The sequence below is a fragment of the Colletotrichum godetiae genome (assembly GCF_030913485.1).
Source record: "Colletotrichum godetiae strain CBS 193.32 chromosome Unknown BDP55scaffold_16, whole genome shotgun sequence".
NCBI classification, from domain to species: domain Eukaryota; kingdom Fungi; phylum Ascomycota; class Sordariomycetes; order Glomerellales; family Glomerellaceae; genus Colletotrichum; species Colletotrichum godetiae.
This window is the reverse complement of record NW_026851264.1, coordinates 162,559-189,782: the sequence shown is the minus strand read 5'-3', so window position 1 is coordinate 189,782 and position 27,224 is coordinate 162,559. Positions and strand designations below refer to the sequence as shown.

General features: G+C 53.7%; 8 protein-coding genes and 2 non-coding genes across 10 annotated transcripts; 4 read left to right on the top strand and 6 right to left on the bottom strand.

The window, feature by feature from the left end:
- The first annotated feature begins 279 nt into the window (after positions 1-279).
- Positions 280-373, top strand: BDP55DRAFT_t144. The gene has a single exon. It is a non-coding gene; the product is annotated as a tRNA-Ile (tRNA).
- A 1,536-nt stretch (positions 374-1,909) lies between these two features.
- BDP55DRAFT_t136 lies at positions 1,910-2,001 on the bottom strand. Its single transcript has one exon. It is a non-coding gene; the product is annotated as a tRNA-Arg (tRNA).
- Positions 1,916-2,881, bottom strand: BDP55DRAFT_660607 (uncharacterized protein). Its single transcript, XM_060574644.1, has one exon. The coding sequence runs from the start codon at positions 2,695-2,697 to the stop codon at positions 2,131-2,133; it is 567 nt and encodes a 188-aa protein (XP_060430740.1). The 5' UTR covers positions 2,698-2,881; the 3' UTR covers positions 1,916-2,130.
- A 413-nt stretch (positions 2,882-3,294) lies between these two features.
- BDP55DRAFT_630829 (uncharacterized protein) lies at positions 3,295-4,076 on the bottom strand (the record flags this gene model as incomplete). The annotated part of the gene is made up of 2 exons (XM_060572207.1): positions 3,295-3,937; positions 3,988-4,076. 2 exons carry the CDS (start codon positions 4,074-4,076, stop codon positions 3,295-3,297), a joined length of 732 nt encoding a protein of 243 aa, XP_060430739.1.
- Positions 4,077-5,344: 1,268 nt separating this feature from the next.
- On the bottom strand, positions 5,345-5,803 carry BDP55DRAFT_714453 (uncharacterized protein; the record flags this gene model as incomplete). The annotated part of the gene is made up of 1 exon (XM_060578270.1): positions 5,345-5,803. One exon carries the CDS (start codon positions 5,801-5,803, stop codon positions 5,345-5,347), a length of 459 nt encoding a protein of 152 aa, XP_060430738.1.
- Positions 5,804-7,223: 1,420 nt separating this feature from the next.
- On the top strand, positions 7,224-8,630 carry BDP55DRAFT_693049 (alpha-N-methyltransferase NTM1; the record flags this gene model as incomplete). The annotated part of the gene is made up of 3 exons (XM_060577185.1): positions 7,224-7,498; positions 7,942-8,277; positions 8,513-8,630. 3 exons carry the CDS (start codon positions 7,224-7,226, stop codon positions 8,628-8,630), a joined length of 729 nt encoding a protein of 242 aa, XP_060430737.1.
- Positions 8,631-10,140: 1,510 nt separating this feature from the next.
- On the bottom strand, positions 10,141-11,238 carry BDP55DRAFT_727545 (uncharacterized protein; the record flags this gene model as incomplete). Its single annotated transcript, XM_060579321.1, has 2 exons — positions 10,141-10,634; positions 10,818-11,238. 2 exons carry the CDS (start codon positions 11,236-11,238, stop codon positions 10,141-10,143), a joined length of 915 nt encoding a protein of 304 aa, XP_060430736.1.
- A 1,138-nt stretch (positions 11,239-12,376) lies between these two features.
- On the bottom strand, positions 12,377-13,664 carry BDP55DRAFT_99316 (uncharacterized protein). Its single transcript, XM_060581353.1, has 2 exons — positions 13,505-13,664; positions 12,377-13,259 (listed from the first exon to the last, which is right to left on the bottom strand). Exon 2 carries the CDS (start codon positions 13,243-13,245, stop codon positions 12,454-12,456), a length of 792 nt encoding a protein of 263 aa, XP_060430735.1. The 5' UTR covers positions 13,246-13,259; positions 13,505-13,664; the 3' UTR covers positions 12,377-12,453.
- Positions 13,665-20,914: 7,250 nt separating this feature from the next.
- Positions 20,915-21,761, top strand: BDP55DRAFT_630825 (uncharacterized protein; the record flags this gene model as incomplete). The annotated part of the gene is made up of 4 exons (XM_060572206.1): positions 20,915-20,998; positions 21,081-21,199; positions 21,358-21,442; positions 21,471-21,761. The coding sequence occupies 4 exons, from the start codon at positions 20,915-20,917 to the stop codon at positions 21,759-21,761; spliced, it is 579 nt and encodes a 192-aa protein (XP_060430734.1).
- Positions 21,762-25,020: 3,259 nt separating this feature from the next.
- BDP55DRAFT_630824 (uncharacterized protein) lies at positions 25,021-26,733 on the top strand (the record flags this gene model as incomplete). The annotated part of the gene is made up of 1 exon (XM_060572205.1): positions 25,021-26,733. The coding sequence occupies one exon, from the start codon at positions 25,021-25,023 to the stop codon at positions 26,731-26,733; it is 1,713 nt and encodes a 570-aa protein (XP_060430733.1).
- Between the last annotated feature and the right edge of the window lie 491 nt (positions 26,734-27,224).

The following is a 27,224-nucleotide window of genomic DNA, read 5'->3' as shown; positions in this document are numbered from 1 at the left end:
CACACAACACCCAATTAAACTCTCTGATAGAGGTGGTGCACTGCAACAATGTACTGCACTAACAGTGCACATCACCTTGTTGGAACAGAGCATCTCGACGATTTTGAGGACAGCGCTCTTTGTGAAGAAAATCGGAGTTGCATCGGATGCTTTTACGGATTGTGCTTTGTGTATGTGGATGTATGCGCAGTTGTTGCGCCGCACCGTCGCGTGGTGCCGGACCGAGCTCCGGGGGTGCAAAAGGGGTTGATAAAGTAAATTTTGTCAAAAGTTAAGAAAGCCCCTGTAGCCAAGTGGTGAAGGCGCCGTTCTTATAATTACATCATCAATGTGAGAAATGCGGAGGTCGTGAGTTCGATCCTCACCAGGAGCAATCTTTTTTGCGTTTCGTAGTACTGCACCGCAATTTGAGTCGATTATGGATCAATCGACGCTTCACACAGTTTTTAGAGAGCGATAAAGTTGCAATAGCTCATGTCGACTGAATGTGTACTTTTAAACCAGGAGAGGAATAAGATGTGGCAATGAATGGAGTGATGTTTCTGTGCATCATGCCTCATTACACACATAGCGTTTTCATTTCACCATCAGCTGCCGGAGTGTGAACGAAGCACGAAGTGCACTGATATGAACGAGATTGATCAATGTTTTCTTACCCGCCTGGCTGATTGGTGTCTTCCCATCTCTGGGGTATGACAAACGCTACAAAGGGCGAGGCATCGATATGCAATGTCGCAAAGACACAGCTTCCCTCTTCACTACAAGGGCAGAGAGCATACTTGCTCAATTGCATGGGAGGGGGCATTCATCCTTCCTGGCGTTGTGGCGTGTCTCTCTCTCACGTGCCCAGGTCTCCAAGGCATTACGTGCTCAATCAACCCAGCCCAGGCAGCGTGCAGAAGAAGCAGAATAGACTTACTCCAAGACACTTGACAGTTAGGCCAGTGTGAACATTAAGTCCTTGACGGGTTATCCCTTCTACAAGGCTTCGAATGTAGTCCATTGTTGTTGAATAAACGGACATTTGAGCCAAGTTGGACTACAAGTGTGACCCTTGACTTGGGGGAGGAGAGCTTGCCTCGACGCCCGCTGGAGATAAGCTTTTGCCAATCGTCGAGGGATCCTTGACAGAGGAGAAAGGCGACTGAGAGAAGTCTTCCGAGATGGTCCGAGAGCCATACGTTGATGGAATCTCTGGGAGGTTGCAATGTTCTGCGCCAAGAGGCATGCATGATACGAATGATGCCCTATTTGGTGTAGGTGGTTGGCCTTTGAAAAACATCACTGAGCGCGAGGTGAGAGAATCACTCACTTCCTTCACGAAGACAAGTCCAACGATGACGACAAAAAACTCAAAGCACAAGCCCCAACAAATCTCTCTCTCTCGCGTGGTCCGACGACTCCGACTTATGACCATGACGTCTCTCTTCCGAATAAGCTTCAGAGTGACAAAATACAGAGCAAAAGCCTGAGCTTGTACAGGGAACGAGGGACCTCAGTAGCGAAAAGCATCGCGACAACAAACTTCTTGCTCGCGTCACGCTTGAGTTCTGTCACCCAGTTTAAGCTTATCCCTAAATTGTGATGGGGAGAGTTTTTGTTCAACGACCTACGGTTTTCACTGTTGAATGAATTGCAATTATCATCTTCATTCATCTTCGCCTGGAGTGAAATCCCGCAATGTACGGTAGGTTCGTAAACAAGGACGACTGGGTCCTCGTGGCCACAATCGACTCAGCACTCGTTTCATGTTACACGGCCACCCAACCGGAGTCGATTTCCCGCCCATCTGACTGGCATCTGACTAAGGTGGCGTCGGAGGGTGTAAGAAGACATCCTCGGAATTTTCAGCCAAAATGGAAGGGAAACAAAAGAACAATCACCAACTACAATACTGAGGCAAAACAATTGACCAGCCTGGGGGTCGAACCCAGAATCTCCTGATTACACGTTCTTTTGAGGGAATCGTAGTCAGACGCCTTGCCATTGGGCCAACCGGCCATTTAACGACTTGATGGAGTCGAAGGGATGGGAACCCGGTGATGGAAGATTCGGAGGCAGAATGTGCTCTTAGTCTTTCAAGCGTGGGTTGTTGTGGGCTTGATGGTGGAGAGGTCGTTGAAATTTTCTTCAATGTGCGTGCGGGAAAACGGGGACGCAATAGTTAATTCGGTGGGGATGAAGAACGAAAGAGAGAAGAGCGCGCCAAGAGGGGAAAAGTGGACGTACCTCGTGGACGGGGGGTGGACTCCAGAAAGGGAAAGCTTCATTTGACCCAAAAGCCCGAATCATGGGAATGACATCTTTATTGGTTGTCGGTGTCCGGTGCGACCGGGTGGAGCGGCCGGAGCTCTCGGACTTGAGTCGGGAGTGTTGGCCAAGATATTCAGGCCTGTTTTCGACAAAGGCGAGGTAGCTACCAAAGAAGGGTAGAGAATCGTGTAGAGCTAGACCAATACTCGCTGGCCAAGCCATTCTTGCTGGTCTCGGTTCAGCCACTCGGAAAATCTCATGAGAGAGGGTTGCATTCAATCTGTCGATCAGGTCGCCGGAGAGATCGGGTCCCGTTGCTCGTAAACTTGGCCTTGGATGGTGACACTGGTAAGTAAAATGTAACGAACGGAGGAGGGGGGCAGCAAGGAGGATAGAAGTTGAGACGGCCACAGCGTGCACATGGTATCCGTATGTGACCTGCATGTCCGTGGGTTGAAGTTGGTGTGGTGGTTAGCAGGGACCAGAGTGAAACATGTTTCCATGGGTCCAACCCATGAAACGAGGAAAGGGATTCCTTGGTGAAGAGGAGGCCGCGGACATCATAGCGCCAAGATATCCGTCTCACAGGCGCATCGTCATGCTGAGATTCACTTGAGAGTGCAGCGCCGGCCTTTGACCACTCGCAACTCACTACGACGAAGAGGAGAGAGACGAGAACGAAGAAGTTGGGAATAAACGTCTGACGCTTGGATTGCTCGTTGTGGCTATGTACGTACTTCCGCACTCCGGTCTCAAACCCCTAACTCGTCAACACGTCTCAATGACAGCTCGAGGGCTGCTTCCTGAGCTGCCAGGGACGAAGCCCACGGACTTGACCACCACTGAGATGGAGGGTCTCAAGAAGGGATTTGCCCACATCCTATGCGGCTAAACCTTTTTGTCACCACATCTGTTTGGTCCTGTGAAATCGCCGTAACTGCGCATTGTCGTAAACCTCGTGAACCGAATCAAGCAACCAGCACCAGTGCTGATTTTCTCTATCCATTAACCTCCATCCACCACAACTAGCTGAGAAATAACTCAGTTGCCGTTGTTCTTGCCCTTGGCTGCGGGAATCGCAGGAGCAACAGGGGCGGGTGCGACAGCAGCCGGCTGAGCAGGCTGGATGGGCTTCGCGGCGCCGTTGGGAGCGGCGGCAGGAGGAGCAGCGGCGGGAGGGTTGGCGGCGGGCGCGGCAGCAGGAGCCTTGGGGGCAGCGGCGGGAGGTGCGGCAGCAGGAGGTGCAGCAGCAGGAGGAGCAGCCGCGGGGGGAGCGTTGCCCTTGCCCTTAGCAGCAGCGCCACCGGCGGGAGCAGCAGGAGCAGCAGCGCCCTTACCCTTGCCGGCGGCAGGAGTAGCAGGAGCGGCGGCCTTCTTCTTCGCAGCACCGGCGGCGGGCGCGGCGGCCTTGCCCTTGGCCTTTGCGGGGGCAGCGGCCTTTGCCTTCTTCGCGGCCTTCTTCGCCTTCTTTGCCTTCTTAGCCTTCTTCGCCTTCTTGCCCTTCTTGCCCTTCTTCTTCTTGAGAAGCTGGCGGGCCCTCAGGGGAACGGCGTTCTCCTCGACCTCAATGTCAGCGATCACGCCGCTGGTGGTCTCGACACCGGCGAACGAGGGGACGGAGATGTCGCGAGCCTCTTTGCGCTCCTCGCGGTCCTCCAAGTGTTGGTCATAGTTGTTTTGATAACTGACGGTGTTAGTGAAAAGTTGCTGTGAAAGATGAGCTCCTAGGCCTACCTGACAGCCCTGCTATCGATATCTGCGGGAGCACTGCTGACGCTAACGATCGTCGAGGCGAGAAGGAATCCGAATGTAAGGAACTTCATTTTGATGGACTGAAGTGAACCGAAGTTGATGAAATATTAGATGATTTGATGTGAATGTTTGAACCGAAGTAACCGTTTCCAAGGGAATGTCTGTATTAAATTTGATACTGTGAGGCCTGCCGTCGAACCAAATCAAAAATGATCTAAATGACGAGGAACGAGCCAGATCTTTATGTACTCACTCATCTTTCGTCCCAAATCAGGTGCCCCCAATACGACTGTGAGTGGCGTGAGGCGGAACATGTCGAGACAATGTGACCGAGAGTGCCTGAAACCACTCTAGCAGTACAGATGTCAATGTGCTAGGCGCTGAGCCACCTTTCATGGACCAAGAGACGATTGTCGATATTCTCATCTGCATCGCAATGAGAATAGTAACAACCGTTGAGTCAGGCCAACCGTAGAGAGTCGTTTCGGGACTCGGTCCATCGTCATCCCAAGTCCTTTACATCCAGACCTTCAAAAGGGTAAGGTGCTCGAGGCAACCGAAACTCTGTTCCCTCGTCCGAAGTCTTCAGTCCCACGCCCTTTTCGTATCATGCAGCGCGAACCAGGGCCACCCACAGACTTTGTAAGGTTATTCATGCTTGATTCGGAACTCAAAGGTCGCCCCTGTTCGGTCTCAGGAATAAGCATTGGGGGATCCGGAGAGAAATCCACACGATTGACCACGACCACGGGTGATCTGCCTGGCTCGTGCCCCCCTTCCCATCCTCTCGTCGCGTTTTCACGTTTGAGGGCAGCAAACTTTGTTCAATCCCCCTGATCCCCTTTGGTGGTTCAACGGGTGATGTGGTTGGGCCGGTGCTGAAGAACACACCATGGGAGGCGAGCAAGGTCAAACCGCCTCAAACCGCCTCGCTTCGTCCCACCCTGCTCGTCATCTTCTCGACACCATTCGTTGCATGGTTGCCCACGACTCAATCCGAAAACGATGGGATTCGATAGGCTGGCGGATTAAACGCTTTCCCAGGAGGATTACGCACATTTCTTGACAGTCTAGAGAACTGCTGATATGCGCAATTGACAAATGACTAGGGCATGGTGACGGGGAAAAAAAAAAGAAGCATACAACTGTAATTTTGACAGCCCCTTGTCCTTGAACTCTGATTCAGCTCCGGATATCGTCTTCACCGAGGAAAGATTCAAGGGAACCCGCGATGCGAGGGAATAGACTTACGCGGCGCGGGTGCAGTATGCCGTCGTCGGTGACCGTTGTCAGTCAAGCTTTTTGACACGGCGCTTAGAAGCCGAAGAGCCGTACAGCTTCAAGTAGCAGATGCAGCCACAAGGCTGCCGAAATACCGAACCAGTGATCTAGACAGGCAATCGAATGTCGTGTGGGCTCGCTGCCTCACGCGATCCGTAGGTTCCGCCCCCGCGGGGAAGAAAAGGGGACCCAATCTTGGACGTTCGGGCCCCGGGCTAGTATCAGAAGCATGGTAGTGTGTAGGAGAAACCTGGCGTGCCTGGTTACGGCTGGGCTTTGCGCTCAGCCCAGAAAGGCCCCTTGCCGCAAAAAAAGCCTGGACCGCACCACGCAAAACCTCAACTGGGCTGTGTTTTCTTGGAGTATCACATGATGTCGATGTCGTGAGGTCGAGAGAGGCACCGGCCTTGGCCGAGGCGTTCAGGGTGAGGCCCTGTAGGCTGAGGAAACGATGTCCTCCAAGGAATCTGCAGATCCTCTGTTCCATAATCTTTCTCGCGCCTGATATCGGTTGCATGTTGGTTACAACTCTTGGCATCCCCGGATTCCTGGATCCATCGCAGATCAGTTGGTAGGTATTTGGAAATAATCGTTTGCAACTCGAGACACAGGCCACACTGCGGCCCCTCGGGATCCTATTTTGGAAGTTTTAGACATGAGCCGCTCGCTTCAGAGACAAGTTTTGCCGGAGTCGTGGGGACTCTGGAAGACGAGGTGAGGAATGTCACAGCCGAATCCCAAGAGGTGACCCAATCGCTCCCACCGGGACGACGAACTATTTCCATTCGAGGCCCATTTCAAAAATACCACCTCGTCTGTTGATGAGGTCAGTCAGTTTGACATCGTCCATGAGGCAATTGGGAACGAGGCCGGCATGGACTGGTGTGGCTGAGTACGGCGACTTTTACTATTGGTGGCCGGCTTGTAGGCAAAACAGTTCCCGCTTCGTCGCAAATGTTTCCGAAGGGAGAAGCACAGTCACTTGACTGGTTGCAGAAGTTGAGAAGACAGAGGCCGTCCGGAATATGTAGTCGAAATCGTCCCTTTGAATCCTCCAACGTCCCGCTGCCTGGAAGTTGATGCGCATAACGGCCGAACGGTCCTGCAAAGTGTCGTTCACATAAAGGTGTGTGTTCGGGCGCAGGCGGTGCCACAATGCAGACTGGACATGAACGGAAAAGAAGTCTTCCAGACAGCACTGGCTGACTTGGAAATCAACGGGCCATCAGACGAGGTCGGCATATAGGTGTGTCGTGATGTTGAAGTGGGATTATGTTCCGCTTCCTCCGCCGGTGCTCCGTAGGGTTCCGGGAGAGGCTGACAGCTGCAGGAGCTGAGATTAACTTAGGTTGGTTGGAGGTTCAGATGGATATAAAAACCAAAAGGCAAAAGAAACTCCCATAGTGCAGATATTTCAGCAAGCATTCTCATGGCAACTTAATTGCGCGCAGTGGGCAACGAAGGGCCCGGTGCAGTCCGTCATGATAGAGTTGGGAGGTTAACCTTAGACCGAGAGCTTCTTTTCGCGTGATGGATGACGACTTAGGTTTCTTATCTTCCCAGGCTTCCATGGTCTCAGAAGCCTTATCGGCATCTTCTTATCTTATCTCACATGGTAGGAGCTTTCTTCACCATGCTTAAGTGATACTTGTCCTTCAGTAGGATATCGGTTCTCTGTATGCACCTAAACACACGTCACTTCTGCTAATCCAGTGAAAATGCACAAACCCGAGTCGTCTCCATCTTCGCATCCACGTCAACCGATGCTGCTGTGATGCAGTGCACATATTCTTCAACAATGTGACACAGCCAAGCAACCTCCGATCCTTTCTTCACTACCACGCTGTCCGCCAACGAGCCACACACTTCATCAACCACACACACCTGCTAAAAGACGAGCAAGTGAGGTTGCGTGTCGCTGCCCGCGTTGCGTCACAATGCCCGGTGACGAAGAAGCTGCCGCAGCTTCAGCATCAGCAGGAACAGCAACAGCAGGACAGACAGCCACACCGCCGCCAGACGCCAAGATCAGCGCCGCCGATGGCCGTTCCTACTGGCAGGGCATCGACGCCGACGTGAACGGTATGCTGGGCGGTTTCCCGTACATCAGCAAGGTCGACCTGCAGGGCTCGCGCAACTTTCTCGCCAAACTGGGCATTGGCTCGAAGAGCGGTCTGCGGACGGTGAGCCGCGCTCTGGAAGGCGGGGCCGGGTGAGTTTTTCTTTGCGACTTTCTTCTCTTCCGTACGGTGTACCCGTACATTGGACATGCCTCGCGTTTGATTTTCAGACTCGACCTCGCAAACTTCATATCCGTACACGCCCCCCGGCGTTTCTCACCGCTATCTCAACTCACCGCCTCCCAACCTTTTTTTCCCCTTTTGCCTCCTTCTGCAGTCACTCATGCTCAGTTTCCTCCATTCTCTGTCTCACTTCTACCCTCTACCTACCCTTACCCACCGCAACCGCAACACTGCACGAGCGGGCCGAGCTAATGATTTGCCTCTCCTGACCCGTTTCTTCAGCCCTTGTCTTGCTTTTTGCATCTCACGTCGGAACCTCTCACCATGGTGTACGGATACTTGCTGCAACATCCCTGTCTCCCCGGTTCAAGTCTCCGTGTCATGCAGACCCTTGCTAATCCCCAACCCCCAGCATCGGCCGTATTACAGAGGGGTTCCTCCTCGATGTAGCTGAACAAGTTGACATCGTCGAACCCATAGCGAAGTTCACCGCCGCTCTCCAGGAGAAGGCTGGTGTCGGCTCTGTCTTCAACATTGGCCTTGAAGAGTGGAAGCCACTTGATGGCACCGCCTACGACCTCGTATGGAACCAGTGGTGTCTCGGCCACCTCACTGATGACCAACTTGTAGCCTACATGCGTCGTTGTAAGGCTGTTGTCGCCCCCAATGACGGCCTCATCGTCGTCAAGGAAAACTTGAGCACTAGCGGTGTCGATCTATTTGATGATATTGACAGCAGTGTGACGAGGTAAGTTTACTTTCAAGCCTATCATTTTCCTCCCCGATTCCCTACCCTGGTTCTTTGTCGCCAACCTCTGCCACCAACCGTCATGTTGTTTGAAACTTTTGCCGCCGCACCGGCCATCAATAACTCTCAATGGCCCACGTAACTGGATGGCCTGCGACGCATGCAAGACACCTGCACATACATATACATATACCTACATACACAGGACACTGACGCATGGCAAAACGCAAAACAGGGTGGATGACAAGTTCCGCGCCCTCTTTGAGCAAGCGGGTCTGCGCCTCGTCAAGACGGAGCTACAGCACGGCTTTCCCAAGGATCTGTTCCCGGTACGCATGTATGCACTCAAGTAGCGGCCTGGGAAAACCAGCGGTGGCACGGGACGGCGACGGCGGCGGCGGCGGCGGCAAACCATGGATCCGGGGCTCATCGCCGGGACACCAGGGGTCCTGGGGGCCGGCTGGATGGGCTAGACTAGGCCCAGGTTAAACCCAAGAGACACAATCCCGCAATTCGATTTTTCCCTTCCCCTGGCCGCCTAGCATGGGAATGGGATGACATGGCGGCTCGGGCTCCGATCTACTGCACGATACGGCAGGCCCCCGGTCGTTCGTTCCATGGGGAGCCACTTTAATTCTCCGATCTCAGAAAACCGGGACTGCGAGAAGGCGAGGGAGAGGGGAAGAGAGGCAGACTCACCCGGCCAGACGGCGGTACCTGGTCCGCACGAGTTTTGTATGTATGTGTACATGACCCGCGACCGGCCTGCCACGTCGATGTTGCAGATGCAGCAGATAGGCGACGACGGACGACAGGTGTGGGTGTGGTGGGCGTGAACAGGACCGTCAGGTTCGTTGGGTTCGACTGGACCTTGGTCCCTCCGCGGGCTACATACATGGCTTTTGCCTTTATGCATATACACTAGCGATGTCGGACGTCACTAGCTGCACCTCTTCCCACGCCGCTGTCATACGTCCCGCGATGGAATGCAACGGAGTACGACCAGTAAGGCATGCAGTGCAAACGCAGCAAGGAGCTGAGACTTTGCGAGAGGCATTGGTGCCCAAAAGCAAAAAAGAAAATAGCCCGTTGCATCTCCCCTGCTCTTCCCACCCTCCGTATATGGATGGACCTGAACGGTGTAAAAGTGAGGCGAACCTGCTGCATGCTGCAGTTCTATATACAATACGGAGTGCATATCACCAACTCAATTGGCAACAGACATGAGTCAAAGGGCTCATTCCTAGGCAAACCGCCAAAAAAATATTATCGTGAAGCGCAAGAAGCGCAGGTTGGACAGGGTGGTTGGGCCTCGGACCCGGTGTCATCGACAACGCATTCTACTTCCAGTCCCAATGAAGCTATCGTCGTCCACGTCCGTGAGAAACCTGGCCATTGAGATGTCACGATAGCATGGTAGTATGGTTCTTTAGCAATCGACAACAAGACGCGGTAAGCACGGCGAAAATGAGAGGGAGGCCGAGAGAGAGAAAGAGCGGTGTCGTATGCTTCATTGCCGTCATCAACGCATCCTACCATCAACGTCTTGCCTGACTAGTTTCCTTTGGAGTAAGGAGTCAGAACCCCTGGCCATTCAGTCATCCAGCCTCCCCAAAGCATCATGGGCTCGTGTTCCATCGTGTGAGAGTATCGTGAAGGACGCGCTTCGTATCTGATGCAGCGACGTGACACATGTCCCCATGTTCATCCAGACCCCCATCAGTGGGAAACCGTGGCCATGAACCCATGAAACGAGACCATGACCACGATCACGCTACACGCTACCTAGCACAAACCCATGTTGAACCCTCAAAATCCAGAGCCCGGATCCATCTCGTCCCTCTCCCCGGGAAAATCCCCCCATCAGAGCTTAAACTCAAACGGCTCCAGACCCCTGGCGCCGACATCGACGCGGAACAACGCGCCCCCAAGCTCCCTCTGCTCCTCGGTCCCCTCGCCCTCGTTCAGCTGCGCCGTCGTGATGAAGAGCTCGGTCCCGACGAACTGCACGCAGCTCGTCGCCAGCGTCGGCACGCGCACCTCGCCGAGGAGCTCTCCCTGGGGCGAGATCTTGAGCACGCGACCCTCGCCGTAGACGGCGTGCCACAGGTTGCCCTCCGTGTCGACGCGGAAGCCGTCGGGCTCGCCCTTGCCGTCGTGGGTGTAGAAGACGCGCTTGTTGGAGAGCGCGGCGGCGCCGTCGGCGGGGGAGTAGTCCCATGCGTAGACTTTACGGTCGGTGGAGTGCGTAAAGTACATTGTCTTGTTGTCTGGGGACCATCCCACCGAGTTGGGGATGAGGATGTCCTGTAGGACTTGTTCGTTGCCCGATTTCCCGTGGAAGCGGTGCAGTGCGCCTAAGAAGGGGCTCGGTGACCCCGATGAATGAGCTTATGTTTTTCACAAGGTTTTCTGATGCATGTTTGGTTGTGTAAGGTGATGCGGTGAGAGGTTTTTGTTGTCATGACGACGAGGCTTGTGAGTTGAAAGATGCGGTGTCGTGAGTTGACTGACAAGGGTCATGGACGATTGGCACATACCTTCAACCTTGAAGTCACCCAGTCCGAAATCCGTCATGGTACCAAGCCAAAACCGACCATTCGGGTCGACGGCGCCGTCGTTGGATCGCAGCCTCTCATTGTCCGGGTCGTGCAGCTTGGCAACGTACTCGTACATGCCCGAGCGGACGTCGAGCACGGCGATGCCGTACTTGAGGCCGACCAGGATCTTGTCGGCCGGGTCGACCCCTTCGATGTCGGCCGTCACGCCGACGGGCACGTCGAGTTGCACCGTCCGCAGGGACTCGGGCCCTTGCCCGAGGTTGACAAAGTGGACCCTCTTCTTCTTGATGTCGACGAAGCGCAGTAGGTTTGTCGCCTTTTCGTAGTATGGTCCCTCGCCCAGGCCGCAGTGGATGTTGAGGTACGGCTTGTCGACCGTCCAAGTCTGAAGAGACGCCATTTTTTGTTTGGTTGTACAGAGGCGTACAGAGTGAACGTAAGTATACTATCGCCTGGAAAGCTCGATTCAGAGAGAAACTTGGTTTTGGTTCGGATTGTCACCCTGTCCTATATTTGATAGTACTGGAGACTCAAGAGTGAGGGGTTTCGCGATGAGGAGGTTTTTAGCTATATCCTTGTACAGACAGTAAACCCGGGAATGCTGTCTGCGAAAATGAGTCGTTTCGCTCAGCAATTACCCGAAGGAAACCCGACAGCACCACGTCTTTTTCTCGGTTCGGTTCGTCACTCCGCAGACGCTCCGCCCGGATGAGAAGAAAACGTCTTTTGAGAGGTAAGAGATGCAGACGTCACGGTAGCGTCAGCGGAGTCGTTCGTTACCGACTCTGCAAGAGCCAGCTTTCTTATCATGGCAACTTGCTCATGATATCCCGACATTTCGCTTAGAATCTGTTATCTGGCCTTATCCCCCCAGGATGAAGCATCTTGTTCGCCCCGAGAAGAACCACGGAGCCACCGCGTTCGTATTTCCCGAATAGTCGAGTAAATACGCGGGAGACGGGCCGCTTAGCCTCAATCCCGCAACTTTGTGTCTTGTAGACCGAACACAAGATTGAACAGGTTACACGCATGTAACACACGCATACACATTACTGAGTTAAGGAAAGGAAAATCACACAGGTCGACAAGTTTCCCCCAAAGCGAGGCCTCCAAAACCAGCAACTGATAATGGAGACGAAATCTCCCGCGTTGAAGCAAATGGAAGCCGAGCTCAGGAAATTTGCCGAAAAAGAGAAAAGAAGCCAAAAGAAATAAGACGCAAGAACGACAAGGGTTAAGAAATGTTTCAATAAAACTCCAAAGAAAATTTGACCGGCAGATCTCAGCAGAAAATCTCCTGATGCAACTCATCATGGCAAAGTGGGCAGAAAACAAACACAAAGCCAAGGAGCGACGCTTGTCAACCCCGTTATCCGTACGAAGTAGTTTGTTCGCGTCCGGGTGGATGATCGTTGCCGTCTTGTTGGTTGAAACTCTGCACCATGTCTTTGTGACTTCGTGACTTCGCACATCTGTAGTTCATGATAAACCAACAGTCGCCATGGCTGCATGTCAGGAATTCATTAGCCAAAAAGAAACCCCCCTGCACCAACAGAGTTGTGGCCGGTTTGGATTGGCAAGGCTAAGGATTGCTGTTGATTAAACAAATGTTTGCTTAACAAGCCCCCCGACACCCAGTTCCGGGGGCCCGGGGAAGCATTGGATGCATGTTCCGGGACGGCGGTGCCGCGGAAACAAACTTGTGGTGAGTGAGATGTGCCAGATCGTCCGCGCGCCCGTGGCCCTGGTGGCCCGCTGCGGCCGAGAGTTGAGTGAGTGAGTGAGTGAGTGAATAAGTGAGCCGAGGGCCGCCTGTCTGGCCATTTCCCCACGTTGTTTCGTCAATTGTCTCTCGCCTTTTTTTTCCTTCCATCCGAACATTGGTCCTAACATATTTTGCAAACAAGCTGTTCATTTCACGTGCCGAAACCGACCTGCGCGTAATGTTCCTCCTTCTTCTTTTTAACCCTCCTCGGGCTTGGCTTGGCTTCGAGCCTCTAACCTCACCTCGGCTCCGTTGCGAATCCTCCCCAGAGGGGGTCAATGCAAGCTTGGATCTGTCAAGTGAACGCGCTCGCTCATCGAAGATTGAAGGAACAAATGGAAGATTACCAACGCGAGAGAGAAAAAAAGATGGGCCGCCCGCTCCAGAAGTATTTGAATACGAAGACTGTGAGGGGAATGTATGGATATTCTTCAGGTATTGTGGTACCGCACCCATGAGGGCAGAGCCGACGAGGGAACTTGTGCCTTGAGGTGAGTGAGCAGAGTTCATGGGCCAGTCCAGCCAGCTATTTTCCATCATCCATGGGCTACGGGTATCCGTACATGTAAGTATGCTATGCAGTGCGGTCCCCCGATCGAAATGTTCCATCATCAAGGGGCCTTTAGGGGGGTGATCAGACATCAATGATCGCCCACAACCCGGGGAGTTAGCAGCGTCTCTCTTTTTGCAAATTTCCCGAACGAGGGGGGGTTACAACGAGGCTCGTTCGCGGTTCTTGGGATTTTCGCGCTCCCATGAATCATGCAGCTGTTCGTTCGGGTGCCGATGCGGGCCAGGCGGGAGCAACGAAAAAAAAAAAAAAAAAAAAAAAAAAAAAAACGTCGATGCCATGTATCTGTATCCAACAACTGCGCGTCTTGTTCTCAGGATACCTACTTACCTAGATAGCCATACAATCGCCTGACCTTGGGGTCGGAGACTGGGAGTGAATGGCGCCCTGATTTAATGTACGAGGACGGGAGTGATGAACGGCGTGCGGGAAGGGGTACCCCTCGTCACGGATACCTCAAGAGTCGTATCGCTTAGTAGCTCCGTCGCCCTGTCGCAAGCTTCCAGTGACAGTGACGTTGGCGTTGGAGTTTGCCAATGTTAATGAAATGGTGAAGCTCTTATTAGGCGCGTATCACTCCATCCCAGCCAGCCTCAGGAATCACTCAGTGACCCCAACAGGGCTTTCACCACCCCAAGCACCTTTGCCTCTTTTCTCACCCCAAACGGCTTGCTGCATAACGAGCAGCAGCTGCACGAGAGGCACACGGGTCACCCGCTGGCCCAAAAAGGCCGTTCGTTGATCATCACGCGCGTCTGCACATACCTATCGACGACTTCCCGTTTCCGAGGCTGGTCAGTCCAGCAAAGCCAGCCAGCCGGACAGGGGGGTTACCGAGTACGGAGGAGTAATGGAAGTCGTCGAAACTGAGAGAGAGAGAGGCTGGGCGCATGAACCGCGGCCCGTGTGAAGCAACCGTTTATTAGTTGCAGCTGCAAGACGCATGCCATTCTCACATCACGTATTATCCGCTTTCCGCTTCCGCTTTCCCCTCCCTCCCCTACCTTACCTTACTTCGCCGTGCCTACCCGCCCTGCCTAGTGTGGCCCGTCCTTCTTCCCATCACATACCTAACTTTCTTCGTCAGGGTAGCATTCTCTCTTTTTTGGCACCCTTGTTTGGAAGGGGGTGGGTGAAATAATGACTGAAGAGAAAGAGGATTGGATGTGTGTCAGTGTCCCCTCAACTCGTTTGCCAGTTGGCGAGATTTGAGACGGCATCGATCGCCTCTGGGCCGCCGGGTTCAACACATCCACACGATGGCAGCAGCGATCGTCAGCGCACCCCAAGAAAAGTATCACCTTTCAAATTTCTTCTTCTTCCTTCTTTCATCGTGCGTCTGCCAGGATTCAAGGGGGAAAAAAAAGGAGTAGTCGTCACAGCACTAACGATACCGCGCCAATTCGCGCGAGTGGACGGTTCGGGCTTTATTGGATGTGCGATGTTGCTGACTAGTTGGGAAAACCAAATTGCTAGGGACGGGCCGGACAGTGAAGACGGGCAGGGAACAGGCCTTCAATCCTCTTTCGAGCGCGCGCTGCGTGCTATTAGATGTGACCTGTCGATGTCGAACGAAATCTTACCGTCGTCGTATATGCTTCTGGTGGCTTGGACAAAGGCGTTAACCTGGCAGAGCGACGGGACTGCCAAGCTCTAGAGTGGCCTTTTCTGTCCTCGGTCCATCATGGCGGCTGCGAAATTCAGTCTTGTAGGGCACCTAAACTTGTTCGTGTTCTGAAGCATCCAGCAAAACCCACTTGCATGCCGCTTGGAAACTCTGAAAGGTGGCGGAATGCAGCTTTCGGCTACCAACAGCATGCCAATGTAATATCTGCCCAGCAACCAGAGCAATCAACCACCTCACATGCGCTCTGGCCTGGGTTCAGGCGTTGACGACAGTTGATCATCGCAATTAAGGAAGCTCCCATTCCCGTCGTCGTTGCAGATGTCTCACTTGTCTCATCACTACCAACCGTGAACTTCGGCCCTTCGGTGGGGGTTCATCTCGCAACTTCCCACGACGCAATGTTAAATTTGGGCGCGTGACGGATATTATTGCGTCTCCCACATCCGCCGGGCCCCCCCCTCTCTCTTTTGGTCTCTTTTAGCCCAGGACCCCGAAATGGTTGAAACTTTGTGGCGACTAACACGGAACGAAACGTAGCGCCGTCAAAGACCGCCAAACTTTTCTGTCGTAGCTACTCCAAAGGGGTTGGTTGGCAGAGACGGGTCCTGATAAAGTTTGAGGTTTACTGGGGGCCAGCTGTGTTGGTACCAATTGAATCGACTTACTTATTACCGTCGAGCACATCGCCATCCGCCCCTCCACTCCGAATAACGGAGCTTTTGATCGGTGATGTACATTAGTAGTATCCGTAAAGGCGTGCTGCGGGATGCCATCATATCAAGGGCATAACAATAGACTCTGTCCCCTCTTTTTCGCCCAGAGTCTACAATTATGCCGCAACCTACCCAGTACGGTGCTTGTTTCGCGTCGGCTTCGGAAGCGACGAGTGTAAATGAAAGCTTGAAAACCAGGGGAATGCCTCCAAATAGCATGGCCTTGTTCCCAGTCCGACGTTACATCCGCTCGAGTCCATACTCCCTGTGAATGTCGCGAACAAGGTCCGATGAGATGAGCGTTGCCCGTTCGTCTCGAATCAAGGAGGCACGCTATTCCAGTCCCGACGTTGCCTCCCTTGGCTTTGGCACTCTGCGGGCTGAAAGCTCTTTGAAGGGATATCCTTGCCCGCAGTCTCGAGACGTGACATTTCGGAAGTTGATCAAATTTGAGCCTCGCAACGGTGTGTGAAGCCAATCTTGCGGCGAGACGGGGCAGGGTTTCTCTTTAGCCTTGATGTGTGCTTGCGCTGTATCCGTCCTGCGCTGCCTCTCATACATGATTCCACTGCGGTCACAAAAGCCGCTGTCACCAAATCACCGACGTATGTTTGGTGTGACGCATTACGCATCTCATGGGTGACTCTTGAGATGCGGTGTCATCACTCTCATCACGGAAAGCTCGGGGAGCTACGCGGTAAGATACGCGCGCGTAGCTCGCGGTAAGACCGGAAACAGGCTTGCGCTGGTCTCGTTGTCGCAATAACCCCCGTTCATCGGACGCGTTCTGCAACTTCTGTAACTCGAACCAAGTATCTGTACTCCGTACACTCAGTCTGCATAAGCCCAGGGTCAGGTCCCTCGCGAACGTGGTTTTGTCTGACGAGGTGATTTTGCGCGCGCGCACACACACCCGTGTTCCACGACTAGGCACTGGTAGACTGGTAGGGGTGCATCGCGTGCCAGATTCTAGAAGCTAGGATTAGACAGGGCAGAGCCGAACGAACATGCCGGATTGCGTACTGGTACATCATACGTAGAGCTTCATTCTCTTTCGCGGAAGCGCGAAATATCCCGGAAAGGCTAAGTCAGTGGTATAATTGCGGCTATCCACTCGTTTGGAACGACTCATTTGGTGAGGCGGGTTAGTGAGTTTACTGGCGGCGGGAGGCAACCGGGTCGCGATGATTCGTACCAAGCAACATGGCACTATTCTCGCGGGCTGGCGGGACTCTTGCTCGTCAGCTACGTTGGTCTGCTGGTCTATCTTGGTGTCTACTCCGTAAGCCTGTGAGGTATTCGTAGGTCAGGTATTCGTAGCGTAGTGCGAGTGTCGTCTCGTCTCGTCTGAAACGAGGCCAAAGTACCTCTGTACTCGGCCTGTCCCTGAACACCTTACCGTAGGCGGTAGACAGAGGTGTCAGGGGCTGCATATTGGGCCGCAGATGGCACTTCGTTCCTTCTGGGGCCTTGCATACTCCGTACAGCTCATGCAGGTGGCCATGGTGCATGTACGTACAACGACACGTCCCGCGGGTGGTGCTGTGCGTCGCTAGGGGCCAAGGATCTGATATCATCTGTCGCGTTGGTAGGGTTGGCAGCCGCCGGTGTGATATCATGACTTGCGAAGTTGCGCCTACCAACGCTGGACGACAACCAATAACAGTCACCGTCCAGCTGCGGAACCTGTTGGAGCTTCTCGATGCCATCTAACCATCTATGAACTCAACATTGGAGGCATGGTTGGCCTGGCTGTCCCAAGAGATGGCCTGGCAGTGGGCCGCACCAAAGAAACCAAAGAAGAAAAGCCGATGTGAAGAATGTACTTGTAGCCCCCCCCCCCCCCCCCCCCCCCCCAGACAGAGAATTAAACGATAATACGAAGAAGAAATGAGACACCGTGAAAAGGCGTGGGTGGGAGACCATTGAGTGTGGAGAGAGAACAAATGGAGGGTGAGATGGAGGGTCGTCCCAGAGAATCTCAATTCCCCATCCAGGATCTTCTTACCTAGTCCCTTCATTCCCCATGCCGCCGCAAGTGACCGTGTGACGGGCAGCTGGAGCAGGAGCAGAAGCCTGTGCCCGGTCGTCGGTCATAGTCGGTGTCGGCTCACTGGGGTCATCTTAGGAGCATGCGAGGGGGGAGCCTTGCCGTCCAGGATGGTTGGTTAGGTATTTCAGTTCGTAGGGTTGCTTGCAGGGAATATTACATCGAAATCGATAGTGGTGTGGGGAAACTTTTTGCAGCGAAGAAGCAAACGAAACAATGGAGGCAGGTTTGACAATGAATGCACAATGGAATGCTGAGAAAGAGAGACAAGACCAGACTCTGAAGCGATGATTGTGGCCTATTTGGAACTAGGCATGTCTCGTCCATTCTCCAACATTGAACAACTGAACAAGCCAGCTGGTTGAGGTTGGATCCAGGGCGGCCACCCCCCTTCGGGCTTGTTGTAGATTTGTTTGGCCATGGCGAGGTCGTCGGTGATACGTTACCAATGGAAGCATCCCGTCCATGGTGGGCTGAGATGCACGCAAGATGTGGCCATCTCTACTGGTGACCCGCTCCTGCGGCGTGTGTTCGCTGCCATGTCCCAACGAGGCTCTTTGTCCGGCATCGGTCCAGAAGCAGCGACCGTGGCCGCGCGTGAATGGTGTTCCAGGAGGCCGGGAGGCAGGGCTTGCATGGCATGGCACGGCATGGCCTGGACGAGGATCCTGAGATGCAGCGGGCGGGATCAGAAGATGGTGGTGAGCATCGCATCCATGGCCACGGTCAACCTGCCAGGAAGCCCAGGAAGTCCATCCGTCCAACCCACCCCGACTCTCGATGTGATGCGCGCAATATGTTTCCACGAAGCGGATGCAGCATGCGTTCTAGTGTGGATCTAAACAGACCATCGGTCTGCTAGCTTGCATGATATGGGGGTTAAACTTTGCACGTCAACTGACCGCCTTGGACGACCGTGGAATGGATTTGCCTGTATCTGTAGGGCTAGCACACAGTCGTCAGTTGGGGAGGTCTTTTGAGCTTGCGGGATTCACCTCAGAGGGGCAGATACACGAGATGTGCGACTCAGGTCCCTGTTTTGAGAAGGTCCAGAGTCCAGACAAAAGTCCAATGACCGTGGAACTCTATATCCATACTAACCTTGGGGCCGGAACATCGATCACCTTCTTGCAGTCTGCGCACAATGTTTCAATGAGACATGGCGGGGATGAGACGTTGTGGGTATGTCGGGCAGCAGAGGACGACAAGTTGAATGATTAGTGAGAGCGAAGCAGAGGCAGGAGTGTGCTTGTACCCGTTCAAGCGCCAACTGCACTGCTGTGCTGTCATGGAGGAGTTGTCGGTGCATGAGAAACAGAGCGGTCATGGTCTCCTTGACAGATTGTGTATTGCATAGACAGACATACACCGTACAGAGTACACGTATGTTACCATGGTGCTCGAATCGTGAGCCGGCCTAGAGTGTGAATATGACAGGTCGGAATTCGATGAGCGTGAGCCAGAGTGGCCTTCCGGATCAAGATCGCCGCAGTGGACCGGAGAGAAGAAATATCCATGGCGTCTAGGAATTGTGTCCGTCCGCTGGCTGCGGGAGGAATGGATGAGACGAGATCGACTTTGACGAGTCCTTGTCGTCTTCTCGAAAAGACGGTGACGGTGACGTTAGAGCAAGCCAGGGCTAGATTCCGTCTTCCGCGAGAGAAAATGAGGAGCCAAAACGTGTCCAAGGTGCAGCTGGGATGGCATGGGCTGTGAGGGCAGGGATAAGCGGTAGGCATGCCAGCCCAGCTGCCCAGGGCCCAGGAAAAGCTACTCCAGCGGTGGAGAGGGAAGGCAGACAAAGACGACGGAGAGGAAGTGGTTCCGTTGAGGATACCTTTAGCAAGCGCGGACCAGGAAAGCCCCAGGATGAGGATGGTTGTGGTTGTGCAGGCGTGATGTGTCAGGGAACAGGGGAGAAGGAGGAATGTGGATGCGCCATGGGTGCCCAATATCCAAATGGTTCAAGTGCAAGTGCGATGTGGTTTGCTTGCTTGCTTTGTTGTGCTGTGCTGTGCATCGCGTCACATCACGCAGTGCATGACTGGGCTGGCTTGGGCCGTCGTGCAACGGACGGTTACCAAACGTGATGTTGGACAACTCAGAATCGTCTCAGATAATCAGACTCACTCATAGACTCATAGCATCCGTAGGGTAGCGGTCTAGCAGCCAGTTGAGTGAGCATGGGATGCCGCTTCGAGACAATATGAGTGACGCTTGAGACATTAAACGATAGACTCGCAGCTTCTTTGTCTAGGGCTCAGATACTCGGAGAAACTCAGAGTGGGTGCGAATACCTTTTGAGGAGACATGAGAGGAGTCGAGACCTGGAAGCAAGTTGCAACACACGCGGGCGGGGGGAAAAGAGATGAGAGTGATGTGATGAGCGGGGGAGAGGGGGACCAGACAGAGAACGATAGGGAGTGAACCAGGAGGAGGAAAAAAACAAAATGAAAAGATGGAAAGCCAGTTTTGGCGTCGACGGTGAAGGAACGGCGCGGCACTTCGACTGACTGTCAACACTCAACATAGCCAGGTTCAGGCTCAGGCTCCGGCTCAATCTTGAGTCTCGACTATCTCATCATCACCCAGGCTGATTCGATTCGATTTGTGCTTGGTACAATGAAGCGATGAATGTCGTCTGTTCCCTTACCTTCCGCCCCCAATTTCCAATTACCACCTTCATCCCAGCTTGCCCTACGCCGTGATGCTTGCATGTTTGCCTGGTGGTCCCTCGCAAGGAAATTCCGTCATCAAATAGACTTCCTAACCCACGGCTAGCAGCTGCTCATATCCATTTTGCGCAAAAATAAAAAAAATAAAAAGACACAAACACACGTCGACACCTGAGTCGTCCCCTCCCCTCCGAAAGCTCGGCCCAGGGGCGGAGTATGTCGCCTGTCTGCCCAAGCCGTCGGAAGGTCAGGGTCCAAGAACGCATGACATCCAATCGAGAGCGAGGTCAGTCAAGTCTTCTTTTCTTGCTTAGAGGGGTGGAACAGGAGGTTTGCGGAGAGCCTAGGCAAGTAGTGTACGACACTCAGCTGAGCTCCTTGCAATTAGACTCTGCTGAGAGTCTGGTACAAGTTCCAAGTTCCACATACAAGATACACACCGTTGGAGGCATTCATTTTCCGCCCCCTTCTCTTCATAGCTCCAGCCTCCCCTTTCCCGCGTTGCGGCTTGCCCCAGATTCCGAACGATACGCTGCCTACCGAACTCTAAAGCGCCGGAGGGCTGTCGCCATCGGCAGCAAGCCGGATCTCGCCTCGGAAGTAGCATCGTGCTGCCGGTGGGCACTACACTTACACTACTATACTTTGAAGTATCTGTACGGATAAGGTAGAGACATGTCCGGTCTCCGGGAGAGGGAGGGAGGGAAACATGTCTCGACGACGAGGTCTAAAGCAGCCCACTCTGTTCAGGACGTTCAGGTGAGTTGGGTCACGATGAACCGTATCCGTCTAGACTTGAGAGTAGCTCTAGGCACACTACCATGACTACCTAGATTACTAGAGTAAATTGAGCAACAGCAGCGGCAGCCCATCCCCATGGAATGCACTCCAAGTGCCTGGCACCGTTCGTGTCTCCCCTGCAACTCGCAGAAACATGCCGATGGGTGCGCAAGCCTCAGGGTGCGCTAGGCGAAGGAACTTGGTCAGGAACCACGTTCCATGTACCAGTACACCCAGAAGAAGAGGACCGCGACTTACATCATTCCGCATCTGCCGTACCGGCTGCTACCCATCTTCTGGTCCAGCTCCGCTATTGTTTCTTCTTGAATCTTGTCTAGCTCTGGTTTCGTCGTCCTTTCCCCTTGCGGTTTAATGTCATCCAACCAAGTCGCGGCAGTAATTACTCAGTACCTGTTAAACGCAGTACGTACTGAGTTCGTATGTACCTTAGTCACGTTCAGATAGGATACCTCAGGATCCCTCCTTGGAGACTTCAAGATCCAAGGTAGTCCACTCAACATCGTCGTCGTCGTGGGTTTCCGTAGTCCGTACGATGTACCGCGTTTCTATCTCTTCCAACTCAACGTCCATCAAGCCTCGGCGCGTGCCTCGAAGCAACGAAACATTAGAGTATCGTCTACCCGTCCCCGACACTGGACAGGCGTTCCATCGGATGCTGCCGGTGGGAGAGCCTACACAACGAGTCATCGAACGACCAGCTTCTACCGGCACTCCGTACTGAACCTCGAATGCACACACAAGACAAACATTGTTGGGTTGGGTATCTCATCTCGAACCCCAAGCCTAGCCACCTGCACTGCAATCACGTGCTCGCTCTCCCTCTCGTCAGGTGTACAGAGTACAGAAACGCTGCTGCACGAGATAACGGCGCAGAGTTGTGGCTCAAAGTTTCCGTGTCTTCCTTTCTTGGCCACTCATGCGAATCAGTGCAGCTTTATTCCCGCCCCAGACGGGCATTCCAAACGTCACCGTTGATCAGATGGATGGATTCCAATCATAGACATACATATGGCCCGCCGTTGCGCTAAGCCAACTGGCCCCCATTCTTCACTCTCCGGCTTGCCGATTCGATATTAGCCCAAAGGCTTGCAAATCGATTTTCCCAAAGGCTAAACCGCCACACGGAGTGCGGATACGCAGTATTGCTGACGACCTGGATCCCGGCGGGCTGTAGGCTGCGCATGGAGTGTAGGCACTGAAGCGAACCAGAACCGACGGACCGTCCGGGACGTTACAAGATATGATTTGCGACCAGGTGCTTCATTGCCTACGGGTACTTTACATCACCTTGATGCTCTGTACTCCGCTCCATTCACAGATACAGAGTATTGCCCAAGAGACTGACGCCGAGCCGAATGGATGTGCAGCAACAATGGCGATCTGCTCAGCGTCGACCACACCGCGCTGGATCCTACCCGCACCGGGCAGGCGGGCACTTTGGGACGAAAAGTCTTCGACGGGGATCTATGGACTTGGACGTTGGACACTACCACCACACTATTCTCTGAACAGATACGGGACACCGCACGCTACCGTCCACATTCTCCTCTGTGCCTTGCCATGTTGCCCACCTCACCTTGCTCGACGAACCACGCTAGCCGGCTAGTTACCTAGCGTCGAAGTAGCTTCCATGAGCCTGGTCCAAGGACGTCGTCTTCACTCCTCTATTCGACTTCTCTCGCTACTCTTCCCCTCCCCCCGGAGACCCGCGCAGGGACCCCCGAAATCCCGGCCGATTTGCATTTTTCTCCCTCCCACGCTCCACTGGCAGAGATGAGGGAAAGGCCCAATATCCCGCGTTCCTCCCTCGGCCTGCCAAAGTCGGTCAGAAGGGCGGTGATGAGAGGGGAAGCTCCCCGATTCTTGCATCATACAGCGGAAGACGTTCCTGGGGTGTAAGAGCAATCCCTCGTCTGCTTTCAGACATATCTGACTGCTGCTGACAACCGACCCCAGTGCCTTACCTGCACACACCTCGGATGCGAACACATCTGTGCGAGAGGGACAGCAAGATACGCAATGAGCATCGTGGAGTACCATATATGCCACCATCCTTCTCGACTCAATAACGGTTGCGCAGCGCATCGTAATCTCGCGGCACCTTGGGTTCATGAAAAGATGCCCGCTACGTCTCGGCCGAGCAGCCATTCTTCTTGTGCTTGACGCCGCCTGAGCATTGTGGTTTTGTACGGCCAGCTAGCTCAAGCTAGCTAGCTGCGAAGCATCACTGACTGCTGCCCGTCATTGCTAGGAAGACCGAGGCAGCACAAGCAAGCCCCATCCCAGTTTCTCGCTGCCGTTCCGGAATGCCTCTTCAGTCGAGAACATTTGGCTCCGTGCGTCGAGCATGGCTAACCCTCCTGGAAAAAAGTATTTCTGCATGGCATGTCACAAGAAGCAAAAACAAGAGGCAAACTTCCCTAGGTCAAGGTCCCAACCAAAGCCAAGGCATGCAAGCAAGACAGAGAGAGAGAGAGAGCGAAAGAGTCGGTACCGTCATGTCAGCAGGGGACTTGTACCGTTACTTACCTCTCGACCCAAGCAGCAACCAGTCGACTAAGCCCTGTCAATGTCTGAGCACCCTCTGGCGCCGAGAATGGGTCTACCCCCCTGGTGTTTCCCTTGATCCCATGTACCCCGGCCAGCACATTTGCTGTCCACAACCCAACAGCTTCAACTTGTATCCGAATCCATGTCGCCGTTCATCCTCCTCTTCTCCTCCTTCTCCTCCAGCACCACACCCCCATGCACCTTAAGCTCGTTGGTTCCCCGGCAAGTTGCCAGGGCTCGGTCGATAAGAAGGCTATGCCGCCATAAGAGAACTACGCTAGGGCAATTCAGAAAAAAATCAAATAGACCTGGCTCCTCCCGACCTTGCCTAATAGTCTCTGTCGTGTAATGACCCAGCGGTTACATTGGAATCATAGCAGCTTTGCAAGAGAATCCTAACCACTCCTTTCGATCATACTTGCTCATCTAAATCGATTACGACCTTGGTCACGAACCCACCCTGCCCGGTTATCGAAATAATACTCAGTTCTGAGGACCACGACTGACTGAACAACGCTACTTCGAATAACAACAACTACCATTCGGCTCACATTCTACAACGATTCTCTAAAGCAGACAGACTTACAACCTGTCAAACTGTTGGATCATTCCCGGGTTCCTGAAGAAGACCAGCAAGAAAGAGCACTAGCTCTAAGCAAGGAAGAAGGACGCGTTGGCTACTTACAGTGAGTCGATCCAACCATCACCTAGTGCCTGAGGTTCTTCTCGGCCACTCATTGCCTGGGATTGAATCCAGAGTCATGAGTGGCCCGTTCGGCCTGCACTCATCCCACGCCATCAACACATTTAATCTGACCATCGGCACTGCCAGCCCTCAGCCAGCTTTCCAACCTCCTCCACGGCCTTTTGTGGTCACCCAAGTACTTCACCTACGGAAACTTGCATCTCACCTGAAAAGCTTTTTCTCTCAGTCCATAAAAGCAAAGCAGCCTACCATTACATAGAGAAGGCGTTGAAACGACCACCGACGCCAATTTCGACAGGCCTCCATCTACCCTATTGGGCTTTAGCCAGCTCTCCAATCTGAAGATTGACTTGACTGAGCGGCTTCCACTGTGGCCGTTGAACAAGTCATCCTTACCTCCTGACCCATTCGTGATATTTAGACCTTGGGACTGTTGGCTTCGACCCAGTTAGTCCCACCCAAAGCCGACAACCTGGCGATCTCAGCGGTTGTCCGATTCTCTGGACATCACCAACCCCAACGTAGCCGCGAGGCTAAGGAGGGCGAAAACGCACGGACAAGTTGCTTGAACACAACTGCTCGGTACCTTGGACACGAAAACACACACACTCCCAAACAACCTTCTCCTGGACCGGATTCAGATTACTCCTCGGCTTCGAGTACTGGCCAGAACGGTCAATGTTCGGGCCATAACGGCCGGGAGAGTGTAGGGGAACAGGTCTCGATGTCACAGAGGGGACCTGCACCTCACTCTACGACGCAGGCATCGACGCAATCACCACCTCGAGCTCCCTTTACTTCCCAGCAGAGTCCACTCCCTCGAGATAGTCAAGCGTTCCAAGATGTTGTCACAGCCCCATCAGCTGCCGGCGAGAGACACTCCCATGCTCCACGGTCCCTGGGTATCAGAGGGTTGATCAACCCATCTGAAGCGCAACAGGAAAGCTCCACTGGCGAGTCATCACAGCCCCGGCCAACTGACAGTCAAACCTCGCCATATGGCATGCCTTCGAGGCAATACACCACATCCAGTGATCGTCAGTTTGCATTCCAAGGTCGGGGATATCCCAGTTCTCAGCCCGCTACGCCAGCTGGGCACCCGACGACAACGCCATTGGGCCATACACCATCAGAACACTCGCCCAAAAGCGGGTTTCCCTTCCCTCCCATGGGTGCTCCGAGACAAATTCTCAGTCCTCGAGAGGTACGCGCAGCCAGTGTGAGCCAGACGAGCATGCGAGGCCCCGAGCCACAACAAACTCCCTTCTTACCGCCCAACGCTCCGCGAATGAAGCGTCCTTATCCTGGCGAGGAGGGTCCCCAGGAACCCCTTCGTTCAGCATCCGGTCTGCCCTTTTCTGGACCACCTTCCCTGGGCCCTCCTTCAGCAGGAATGGGGCCGCTCACAACGCCGCCGCGATCCATGTCCCAACCCATGGTTGGGCACATGCAGCCTGGCAACTCTGACCGGCCCCAACTGCCTCCCATGGCACGAGATCCTCATGGTAGACCAACAGAATATCATGGTCAACCAATGCTACCTCCTGGCCAGAACTATGTTCCGCCACAGTCTCCAGGAGTGCCTGTTTGGTCCACACCTGGTGCCGGAACTTCTCTATATCAAAGTTTGCGATCAGATGTGACAAAGGCGGAGGGCGGAATGGTGGTCAGGCTACCAGGAGATGAAGGAGGCATTCTCATACCTGTGGACGTACATCAGGCGTCGAAACAGGCAGACGAGAAACGCCAACGAAATGCCGGGGCTTCGGCACGCTTCAGACAAAGGAAGAAAGAGAGAGACCAGGAACAGACGGCCAGCCTGCAAAAGTTGGAGCAGCGGGGACGGGACCTGGAGACGAGAGTACGGGAGCTGACTCGGGAGAGGGACTTTTACCGGGACGAACGAAACCGTCTTCGCGATGTGGTCCTACGAACGCCTCTCAGCGACATGGCGAACGGACCTCCGAGCCCAACGTCGTCGAGAAGCGGTGGATCTATGGCGGAGACCAGCCCCATGGCGCAAGCTCCGATGCTTCCCCATCAGTCTCAGGGCTACGCATCGAGTGAGGCATCTTCGGTGGAACGACCAACGCGAAGGCGTAGGACCGATTCGGCCCCGCCTCCAGAGTTCTCGATGCCTTCGTATGGCGCTCCGATCCCTCAAGCTGGAAATCTGCCGCCCATGCAGGCTCCAGCGTATGGCATGGTGCCTCAGAGACCCCCGTCTACGGCGCCGGGTGGTGAGCGACTACCGCCTCTTCGGGGCATGGAAGGTCCTTATCTTGGCCAGGAACCGGGGCCAGGGGTGTCTGCCGGTGGTCCCTTGTATCCCAGCTACACGCGTGTTCCTCACGAGACAGGATTTGCGAGCAGATCAGCTGGTCCGCCACCGCCCGGTCACCACGGGCATCATGCCCATGAAGGTGGCCCGCGGTAGAACAACAGAATTATAACAACGTACGACAGAAAAGTGTTTATCTCTTTAGGCCTTTGGAATTCCGACCGACGCATTTCTCTACATCGACACTCGCTACCTAGTTTATACCCACTTCGTTTCAACTGTTCGAACTCGTTCGCTCTATACGGATACAGATTATAATAGGAGGGAGATGGTGGTTTCAAAAGGGACTATTTGATTTGGGCTTAGTTTTGGTTATTCTCAGAGAATCGCATAGTTGGGCGACCGACGCAGACATTTCTTATGGGCTGTAACATGGGAGTTGGCTGCATGGAATAAGAGAAAGAAGGAAGGGGGAGAGAGAGAAGTGGTTGTGTCAAGAAGAGTCAAGTCATCGTTACAACAGAAAGGAAGCACCTTTGCCTCTCCCGAGAGAGGGTCTGGTCCAACCAAAATCAACTTTTCCACAGCGTTGGATTTTTGTGTTTTGCACCTTTGTTGGTTTTTTATTTTTTTGCATTCAAGTTTTA